Source organism: Dreissena polymorpha, chromosome 2, assembly GCF_020536995.1.
Source record: "Dreissena polymorpha isolate Duluth1 chromosome 2, UMN_Dpol_1.0, whole genome shotgun sequence".
NCBI lineage: Eukaryota > Metazoa > Mollusca > Bivalvia > Myida > Dreissenidae > Dreissena > Dreissena polymorpha.
In genome coordinates this window covers 79,155,299-79,167,500 of record NC_068356.1, presented here as the reverse complement: position 1 = coordinate 79,167,500, position 12,202 = coordinate 79,155,299, and the positions used below count along the sequence as shown (strand labels likewise).

Genomic DNA, 12,202 nt, shown 5'->3' with positions numbered 1-12,202 from the left:
TATAATATTTTAGTCAAAACTCGGTGGTAAGCTGACATACTCACGCTTAACCGGGAAAGTGGTTATCAAGTACGAAATGCACATACATATGCCAGTAACTGGAAACTGGCCCTTTTAATTCTGACGCATTGATAGAACTGTCGTACAAGTACGAAATGCACATACATATGCCAGTAACTGGAAACTGGCCCTTTTAATTCTGACGTATTGATAGAACTGTCGTACAAGTACGAAATGCACATACATATGCCAGTAACTGGAAACTGGCCCTTTTAATTCTGACGTATTGATAGAACTGTCGTACAAGTACGAAATGCACATACATATGCAAGTAACTGGAAACTGGCCCTTTTAATTCTGACGCATTGATAGAACTGTCGTACAAGTACGAAATGCACATACATATGCCAGTAACTGGAAACTGGCCCTTTTAATTCTGACGTATTGATAGAACTGTCGTACAAGTACGAAATGCACATACATATGCCAGTAACTGGAAACTGGTCCTTTTAATTCTGACGCATTGATAGCACTGTCGTACAAGTACGAAATGCACATACATATGCCAGTAACTGGAAACTGGCCCTTTTAATTCTGACGCATTGATAGAACTGTCGTACAAGTACGAAATGCACATACATATGCCAGTAACTGGAAACTGGCCCATCTAATTCTGACGCATTGATAGAACTGTCGTACAAGTACGAAATGCACATACATATGCCAGTAACTGGAAACTGGCCCTTTTAATTCTGACGCATTGATAGAACTGTCATACAAGTACGAAATGCACATACTTATACCAGTAACTGGAAACTGGCCCTTTTAATTCTGACGCATTGATAGAACTGTCTTACAAGTACGAAATGCACATACTTATGCCAGTAACTGGAAACTGGCCCTTTTAATTCTGACGCATTGATAGAACTGTTGTACAAGTACGAAATGCACATACATATGCCAGTAACTGGAAACTGGCCCTTTTATTTCTGACGTATTGATAGAACTGTCGTACAAGTACGAAATGCACATACTTATGCCAGTAACTGGAAACTCGCCCTTTTAATTCTGACGCATTGATAGAACTGTCCTACAAGTACGAAATGCACATACTTATGTCAGTAACTGGAAACTGGCCCTTTTAATTCTGACGCATTGATAGAACTGTCTTACAAGTACGAAATGCACATACATATGCCAGTAACTGGAAACTGGCCCTTTTAATTCTGACGCATTGATAGAACTGTTGTACAAGTACGAAATGCACATACATATGCCAGTAACTGGAAACTGGCCTATTTAATTCTGACGCATGGATAGAACTGTCGTACATGTACGAAATGCACATACATATGCAAGTAACTGGAAACTGGCCTATTTAATTCTGACACGATAGAACTGTCGTACAAGTACGAAATGCAAATACTTATGCCGGTAACTGGAAACTGGCCTAGTTAATTCTGACGCATGGATAGAACTGTCGTACAAGTACGAAATGCAAATACTTATGCCGGTAACTGGAAACTGGCCTAGTTAATTCTGACACAGGGATAGAACTGTCGTTGAAATAATTTCACGACCAATTCTAACACACGTTATGTGAAACTGTTGAGGGTTTTAAATTGTGCATGCATTTGTGACCTTAACCTCTGACTTAAATATACGTGTTCTTCATGAATCCAAAGTAACCAGCATACCAATGTAGATTACCATATGCTAAAAAGTTCTCAATGTATCGTGCGGAAACAATTTTCATGTGAAAATCTAAAATTACATTTGAGACGTGCTCTGTTAACAGGGGGTTTAATGCATGTCCGTAAAGCATCATCCCAGATTAGGCTGTGCAGTCCGCACAGGCAAACCAGGGAAGACACTTTCCGCCTTTATGATATTTTTCGTTTACATAAAGTTTATTCTTAGCAAAAATTCAGTTTAGGCGAAAAGTGTCGTCCCTGATTAGCCTGTGCGGCCTGCACATGCTAATCTGGGACGACACTTTACGCACATGCATTAAACCCCTTTTTCACAGAGCGCGGTCCATTTAATCTGCCGACCAGACGATATTGCCCTAAGGCTCTAACCCGAGTTCAAGGCACACACATTGACGAAGACTCAACTTGGTGACTATATTTTGTTTGACTCCAATTCTAACATATCAAAACAAACATTCTGATCACCTTCCGTCAAGATTAGGTCAACCATTTCTAGAGTGTAATACAAGCTTTATTAAATTAAACATGGTAACCTGATTTTTGGACATACGTGACCCAGGATCCATATTGTCAATATAAACATTCTGAACAAGTTTCATCAAGGTTGAGTCAAAAGTGTGGCTTCTATGATGGCTTTGTTAGTTCTGGTCTTCTGAACTATTTTTTTTTATAATTTGGCCTCTAATGCGGTAACGAGTTAAACGTTGATTACACACGACTTTCGACATATGACGCTGGATATAGACTGACCACAATGATCTTGGCCTTTTACCTAATTACCTCAAAACGGATAGTCTTCTTCGTGTCATCCCAAGCTAAAATCATACGTATTCGCATGGTCGTAGGTAACATCGTTCTCAAGATACTGACCATCCGACCATCATTCAAACGCAGAGCACTATACATTTTCACTTTTTCAAAAAGGGTATAATACCGGTAAAAACAAAAACGGAGTTTCGTAATAATAATACCTTTATTGGTATATTTAATAAAAGAAGGAATAAAGAATAAAAATCTTAACAAAACACAACATGAAGTAATATTTGTGTTGATGTAACGACATGAATTCACATTTAAAAAAAACTAGCACACGTTTTAGAACATGGAATGGATTCATTTTCTTTTGAAAAGCCAAAGACATGAAAAAGTTGAATTTATAATCTAAACATGTTTTAAAATTGAAACGTGAACGAATTAAGACACATTAATTCAGACAAACACTATATCCATTAACAATATCAACACACTTATTCAAATAAGACATGAACAATATCTTTTAACAACTACGACATTATATGAAAGCACAAACTAGATCTATTAACAATTTAAGTCTCTATAACATTCAAAACGAGAATTTCTGTAAGTATTTCGTAAAATAAAGTAAACACCTTAACAATCAGTGTTCCTTATAGCAATAGCCAAAATTTCAACGCTAGATGTGGTATTATTATATAGATTTTTGTAGATACAAAATGCTCGTTTTGATTTAATTGTGGCCATAAAATTAATTCCCGCGAATATATCTATTCATACGACACACAAACACCATTTTAGTGTTCATGTGTCGTATTAATAGATATGCAAAACAATAATAAAATCGAGCATTTTGTATCTACAAACATCTATTTTACCGGACCACAAGATCTGACTTTGAAATTTCGGCAATTGCCATAAGGAACACTGATTTTTAATTGGTTAAGTTTATTTTACGAACACTTGTACGAAATTTTCGTTGATTTTGAATAGTAATGTTACTTTAAAGCATGTATATCTAAGACATAAACATACATCAACAATTAAAACAAATGTTACCACGTATACATGTAATAGATAACTATGCAGAAAATAACAGTAAAGGCACACAAAAAACACTACAGAACAGTTTGCTTTCCTGAACAATTAAATGTAAAAAGTACACACATAAACAGATTCATCTATAATTTGAACATGTACATTCAGACGAAATTTGTTTAGACCAAATGTTTTCAAGTGTAAAAAGAACCAATGATTTTTAAATCACCTCCTTATTGTCCTTCACTTACCTTTGTTTGTTGAAAGAATGACATTGAATTCCCGCAATTAACTATTTACTTTTACTATTTTTAATATCTTTTACAAAAGTTAGGTGAAAAGAAATACTAACTTAAATGCCCTCTGTGTAGGAATGTTTAATAAATTTTAATTTAATTTACAAAAGAGTTTTAAAACATCTTTATATAAATATTAATACACTACCTATTGTATAATAAACTTTATTCCTCCTTGTTCTATATTGTAATATATAAACTTGAGTTTGCTCTTCTTATTTTTGTATAAACTTATTTGCTCTACAATATATGCTCTATCCTCAATTATTTAAAGTGATATTATGGGCATTTTGCACTGTTGAATTGAGCTGAACAGAATTAACAGGTCAAAAGAGTTAGTTAAATGTGGTTACTGATCAATTATCTGCAACTCATCTTGCTGCCAGTTGTTTATAAAAATATTTATATTCGATATTCTTACGTGACCCACCCAGTCCTGTAAGCCGAAATGATCCGTAAAACAAAAGTGTGTCTTTGTGTCGTATGAACGAATCTGCACTAAAACTAAATTTAGGTTCAAATCGTACATGCATGATCAGTTGTCAAACGAAAATACGGTTGATATTCAAATGCATTATTTTTCTGTTTCCGGTATATTGTTTTAGTATGTTGATGCTGCATTAACAAATATAAGTGTATATGAACTGAAAACACCAAAAATAAACAACGGTTGCGATAGACACCTATAAACTGTTAGATGCCCATAATATCACTTTAATATTATCTAGATTTTTTTCAAGCTAATATTTGTTTAAAAAATTAAATCCTATCTACTCAAGATTTGATATATTTTTCTGAACTTAATACTTTTATATACAGTTGAATGTTCTTTACTTATGAGTTTTATAAAAACTAAATTGTTCTCATTTAACATGTACTTATGTTATATAAACTTTGGATTTACTTATTTATTTTTATTTTTAACCTATTTATTTAAGCTCGATTGCATAACAAGCCTAAGCTTATTATTATGAAACGCTCTTGAGTCCGTTTCCTTGGTGTCTATTGGGAAGATGTAAAGAACGCTCCCACAGTGGGGATCACACCCGTGACCTGCCGATCGCTAGGCGGACACCATATCCACTACGCCACGGCGATTTTAAATTCTGTCAAATCTTCTTTATACAAATTTGAAATTTTACAACTTAATATTTGAATAAAAACTTAATTTCCCAACTTTTTTTTGTTTCATGTAGATATACATTCTTTCAATTTCTTATTTTTATATAAATTTTAAATCTCTTCATAAGATTTTAACCATTATATGTCTTAATTGTCTTTACTTAAGATTGGTATATAAACATAAATAATCAACATGTGTCATAATTAGGTTTACTTGATATTACTATAATTCAAGACTCTTATGCATTAACAACATGAAATTACAATAAAACTACTAAAATTACACATTTACACATGCATAAAGATGAAAGAACTTTCAAAATACAGTATAGATGAGACAATACTCGGACCACTAGATTCTAGTGGGACATTTTATCATTACATTTTTTTATATAACATTTTATACTTATACACTTCATTTGTGTAAGCTATATCTTCTCTTTTTTACATAAAGACTATGATGTCCATAAACCCTGTATATTTCACTCACAAAAGCATTCAACAATATTGTTTAGGGTTGAATGCAGGAAAAGTCAAACTGAGCAGAGAGCAAGACACTGAACATGTAAATATACACCAAAATGTTACCGTGTCTAGTAATTTACGTTTGCAACTTACGTACCTACAACTGCGATCATGTACATTTGCTCATGGAACATTCAATGTACATTTCTGATTTAGATACAACTATTTCGTGCCCCAAAGATCTTTATAAAGAAACTAGCTCTAAAATGGACATGGGTGTATAATTAAAAATTCAATGCTTTCAATGCAATAAGGCTAAAATAATATGAAGGTATCATATAACATAGTGTATTAACCTAATGATTATCAAACAAGTCAGATCACCAACTGGAATGCATAAAACAAGATCAGAAAACACTGAATTACACCAGCTTTGAAATCAATGTTATACAAGTCTATATAAATCACAGATTCAAAGTGTACATAAATCAGATTTTATAATTAAGAAGAAATTTAAAAGATGATACATTTAAAATATGTAATATAATGTTTCATATTGATGAAGTGTACATAAATTATGTCTGAGGAATAATTGTTTACTAGCAAATAAAAACAGATCTGTTCAGTTAAGACCCTGTCGTTTGAAAATAACTCATCTATAAATGCTAAAATGGCATTAGTTCTAATGGAAGAAAACTACCTTGATTTCAGTGAAAACGATAATGTATGTAAGAAATACATGATTATCGTTAATGTTAGTTTGATTGAAATATACACTTTATACATGCTAGAGTAGTAAATCAATAAACTTCAGAGACATCACAGGCTATTATATATATAAAATATGCAATTAATATGTAAAACTGTCATTTGCAATTGATATAATATTATTTAGATTCAGTTTTTGAAAAGTAGTTATTTTTTAAGTGTACATAGCTTTAAGAGGATTTGTACAATGACGATGTTAGCACATACACACCTTTGAATAAAAAATAATTGTTTTAAAGGCTGATAAAGAACACTAATGGAGAGATATGAATGAAAATATAGCACAAAATATTGCAGTTCACTCAATTCTTTCTGTGAATTTGTGCATGAGATAGCGTTACATGGCTTACTAAGCTTTTATTTTTGAATAGTGAACAATCAAATACAGCAATATAATAAATAATGTGCATGAACGTATGTAATGAAAACCTTTCCCTTAGATTAAAGGAATGTTCCATGTAAATAAAACAAACAAAACATGTAAATATGATGAGTCTCAAAGGACATGTAATAAAACTCCAACAAAACAAACATGAGGACCAAAGGCCTTAGAGCGCTCACCTGAGCACCAATGGAACTGAACTCCTCCAATGGAACTGAACTGCTCCAATGGAACTGAACTGCTCCAATGGAACTGAACTGCTCCAATGGAACTGAACTCCTCCAATGGAACTGAACTGCTCCAATGGAACTGAACTGCTCCCATGAAACTGAACTGCTCCAATGGAACTGAACTGCTCCAATGGAACTGAACTGTTCTGATGAACCTTTGTGATACATGTATATTGGGAATCATTTTGAACTTGGCTGATATATTATAGGAACAGTTGTTCTGATTAAGATGCAATCTTGTTTAAGTATTCACAAAGTTTCAATATACCCATACAAGGAAGAAACCAACCTGACCCCTAGCAGCCATTTTTTAAAAAGAGATTGGAACCATTTTCAAACTCGCCTGAGAAATCATAAGAACAAATGTTCTGAGAAGGTTTCATGAAGATTGGTAAAAAAGGTCTTTGGAGAGTTAAAATTGTTTCTGTTTCACTAGAGGTATTATATGGAAAACAGCATTGCCACCTGACATCCATGTTTTTCTACGGGCTGGAACCACTTTGAAACCAGATCTAGATGGCATTAGAACAAGCGTTCTGAAAGACATTCATGATGATTGTGCACAAACTATGACTTGTATTATGTTTACAAGGTTTCACTATAGCCATATAAAAAAACTGCCCGTCTTCCTGGTGGCCATGTTTTTCAAACTTAAATTGCATAAGTTCAAACTAAATTGTGATATAAATCGCACAAATGTGCTGAGGAAGTTTCATGATGGTTTGGCAAAAAGTGTGACTTCTAGTATTCACAAGCTTTTCCTTTAATTTGATTTAGTTTCTTCTTACTTTTTTGACCCCGCATGACAAAATTTTTAACTCTACTTTGTTATTTGGACAAATGTTTAGACCAACTTCATGAAGATTGGGCAATAAATGTGACTTCCGGAGTGTTCACAATATAAATGTATGGACCTATGACGCATCACAGACAATGTAATACCCACAAGTGACAAAAGGCGATCATGAAAGCTCACCACAAAGCACCCTGTGCTCCAGCAACGTAAAAAAATGGGGACGATTGAACTTTACCGGTACGCAACACTTAACATCAAACAGCGTACCCTAACCATAACCCTAACCCTTAACACCTAACACATAACAACTAACGCAACACCTTATAATCCTTTTTATCCTATATATTTCCTTAGTGCCCCCAAACCCCTGCTTTGTCGATAGTGGTAAACAACTGCGTACCAGTAAAGTTCAATCTAGCCAAAAAATGTAGGTAATTCTTTGGTCAAAATATTGCAGGACGGTTAAATTAAATATTCAAGTAAAACACAATTGACATTACACAAAAGATTTCACAATAATTAAAATAAAATAGAAATGTATCGAATATTTTAGGAATGTTAACAACAACTAACACGAGGAATGCATTTTTCGAACAAACTAAGGGATATCAACTTCAGACAAAAATGTCACAAGAATGAAGCAGGGTCTGTATTTCTCATTAAGAAAACGTTGCCTACAGTAAAAAAAAAGAACAAAGCATGGCATGAATTCTACAAAGCACTAGAGTAAAGCATGTTCTGTATTTCACAAAGCACCATTGTGAAATCTAAAGGATATTTTGTTAATTTTATTCATTCCTTAAGTCTCCTGTAAATTCTTTTTAATGTTTTGTTAAAAATGTAAATATTGCTAAAATGATAAAAGAATGAAACGTTATTTTCTTAGAACACTGTCAATAAAAATCATACTTTGTACATTAACAACTGATATGAACGAAGTGATTCACCTGAAAAGCAAAATTGATATTTTAAAGACAATGCATTTCTGTAACCATAAAGAGGTGATGAGGGAGCAGAAGTGCAATACCGGTAAGTTCACTTAAACAAAGTCTGAATTCATTTTAACTACTTAAGAATTGTTAACATTCTTTTGCAAAGAAGAGTCGCTCACGTCATGAAAGTAAAGAATATTATTATTTTTGTGAATTTATTCCAAAAGCTGTACAATATTTAACTATTATTGATTAACAGACTATTATAATGAAATTCAGGGATGTTCTTTAGCAAGTGGCCATGGCTAAAAAATAAGTGCTTTTCCCATATTTGTTGTGTGAAAACTCTAATGTGCTCTACAATAAGTACTGAAAGAACAAATATGGGCCCCATGGTTCAAATGATTATTTATAAACAATATTGTATTCAATCATTTAAATAGCAAATATAAGTAAGCTCTGAACTATTTTCCAATCCTTGTAACCTAAAATCCTGTTTTCCTCCCGTTTGCACATACATGAATGAGCCAGTTTAAAAGTATAACTTCTTATTACCACAACTATGGAAATAACATTTTGTTGAACACATCATGTATGAGACAAATTATTCAACATAACAATTGTGTTATAGAACGTATTAAATTTGAACAGGCAAAAAACAAACAAAACATTTGAACCAATTAGTGAATGTCCTAAAACATATGAATCTCCAAAAACAAAAATTGAATAAAGTGTGGAAAAACATATTTTCCTGAACCCTGTCTGGTCTTTAGAAAAATATTGAACACTTAAACTGGCCAATTTGACTTCATGGCAAATTATTAAAATAAAAATCAACAATATAAACACTTTTGTAACAAATTAGCTCTACCTTAAAAAATGTAGTGGCAGTGAATATTCAAAACAATAAATTAATTAACAATTATTACATTGACTATCTAAATTGAACATTCAAGTGAACATAAAACCAAATTTTCGTGACTGTTATAAGTTATTATAACACAGAATTTGTTAATAGAAAGAAAGAAATTATATTCTTAAGAATGATTCTTAGCTTTCATAACCTCCTATAAAAAGTGTGTTGTTTAAATTCTTTATTGAACTTGGAATGATCTTTCAACACTTATTTTATTGACCAGCTTAGTTGGTTACCGTTTGAAGTCCAAGCATAAAACTTAGATATGCAAATAAAGCAATATAAAACACATGACAACAGTTTATCAGATCAGCATAACTTTCTATTTGAACATTACTGTAAACACTTAAGAACACTCGAGATCTATTGCTGTGGCACCACATTTACAATATAAAAGTGAAGAGATTAGAGACAATGTTTCAATTCTTTGTCAACTACGCAGTCTTAATGATATTAATATACAGTGTGCAAACTGAAAAACAGTCCTACCTATATAGCATAGTCATTACATGTAGTGTATTGTCAAGAGACAAAAAGTGTATGGTTACCTTCTATGCATTATTTAATGTAACCTATTACAAGACAAAAAGTCCTTTAGATATATCACAGTGTATTCTAACCTAAAAACAGTCTTACAGATAACATCTAATGAACTTTCAAACGACCAAGAGTCTGTTTTCATATTTTTAACAATGGGTATACTTTCAAATTGATTTTTAAAGCAACTTTCCTGATTTAAATTGTATTAAACTGTATAAGACTATGCCGCTTTCAATAAATTCAACTTTAAAAACACATTGAAGAAACAAATCTTAATTTAGAAACTAAACTTAAATACAATGTGGTGTATATTTTGCCATGTTCATTAACTTGTAAATAATTGTATTTTACTGATTCCCGCTTTGATCTAGGATTTCCAAAGGGCAAATTTCAGATCAAATTACAAATTGTGAAATGGCTGTAAAATACGAATTCAATCTGAACTAATTATGATACAATTTCAGATCAATTTTCAAAACCTGAAAATAGCGATGATCTGTGCATGTAAGCCCTGGTCAAGAGACCATGTTTACACTATTTTCAAATAAAATTCGAGACAATCTGTGATTACCAATCATATTCATGTAACAACATGAAGACCACCATGAGTCGTGTTCTGAAAAAACTGGGCATAATGCATGTGCGTAAAGTGTCGTCCCAGATTAGCCTGTGCAGTCAGCACAGGCTAATCAGGGACGACACCTTCCACTTTTATGGTATTTTTAGTTTCAAGAAAGACCCTCCTAACTGAAAATCAAGTTTAGGCGGAAAGTGTCGTCCCTGATTAGCCTGTGCGGACTGCACAGGCTAATCTTGGATGACAATTTACCCACATGCATTAAGCCCATTTTTCTCAGAACAAGGCTCACCATTATCAGCAGTTACTCTCATCAGCTCCTGAAGCGTGGCCTGAACCTGCTCGAAATTTAACAATTTCATCTTCAAGTTGATGGATTCGTTTGTCCTTTAGTGCAAGTTGTTCTCTCAGCGCTTTGATTTCCTTCACTTGCTGGAAGTAGGCCTTGCGTAACTATGGACACAAGAGAATATTATTATGTTATGAAACATCACTTTGTGTACATTAAGAATTTTAGAGTGCTATTGCACTGAAAATAAGATGACCTGAAATGTGCCACGGTCTCTTGTCTTATTAATTTAAGAGACACATCTGGTGAATTTTGAATTAAAATTAACAATACAAAAAGTTGTCAATCTATGCCTAAATGTTAAGTTTTTTATATTAAGCTGCACACAACAAATAAGTAGTTCTTAAAGAACTCAACATTTAAAACAAGAGCACCGCATAGCTGGTGCCAAGCTCGGCTATGGGTGCAGTTTTGAATGAATGAAAGCTTGTCAGGACAGAAGTGACCTTGACCTTTGACCTAGTGACCCAAAAATGGGTGTGGCATGTAGAACTCATCAAGGTGCATCTACATATGAAGTTTCAAAGTTGTATGTGGAAGCACTTTGATTTTAGAGCCTATGTTAAGGTTTTAGCACAACACGAACGGCAGACGCCGGACAGCGCACAACGAGCTGGCTATGACTATACCTCAGGTTTTCTCCAAAAACAGTGAAGCTTTAAAAACAGGGTATCTGTTTCATATTTGAGTTTTTCAAACTTGATTTAGAGAAATAATAACGAACAATAAAATCTCAATTCAAGTAAACGGTTAACAAAGTTACATACATTGTACACTTTCAAATGCTAAGAAGCCAGTAAAATGTATACATGAGTCAAAAAGAGTCTATCTAGCAATTATCTGAAAGAAGCAAATCAAAGGTATGCTTAGCAAACAAGGGGAACATAGCAGTCTTATATTCTTCTACTTATGAAATTATCATTTTAACAGGTCAATTATTGAATTTGAAATAATTTTAATTTGTCACAAGTAGATTGTGGAGAATGTGTGTGTGTGACAAAGATAAGTGCTTACTTGAAACATTTAATTCTTACTTATAACATTTAATGTTGAGGGATTTTATAGATATGCAGAACGACAAATTACACAATTATGTCCTGATGTCAAGAAAAAAAATGTGCAACACACCCCAAGAAAACCCACATGACCAGACAAGTGCATTTCACAAGTAACTAAAGATGTTTGTATGTAACAATCAGAGGCGTATCCAGAAAATTTTCAGAGGGGGAGCTCAACAGGGGAGGGTGCGGGAGGGGTGTCCCCTTCCGTCGTCGATTTTTTTTTTAAATGGCACCTTGAAATGATGCGATTTCCTGCTATCTAATC

The 12,202-nt window shown here is 33.2% G+C and overlaps 1 protein-coding gene across 5 annotated transcripts in view; it reads right to left on the bottom strand.

Moving 5' to 3' along the window:
* Window positions 1–6,509: 6,509 nt before the first annotated feature.
* LOC127867731 (coronin-2B-like) overlaps window positions 6,510–12,202 on the bottom strand; it is a 55,712-nt gene continuing 50,019 nt past the window's right edge. For all 5 annotated transcript variants that reach the window (XM_052409078.1, XM_052409080.1, XM_052409081.1 and 2 more), the window contains one exon: window positions 6,510–10,980. In XM_052409078.1, the coding sequence (XP_052265038.1) occupies window positions 10,825–10,980 (156 nt within the window). In that variant the 3' untranslated portion in view covers window positions 6,510–10,824. The remainder of the gene's footprint in view (window positions 10,981–12,202) is intronic.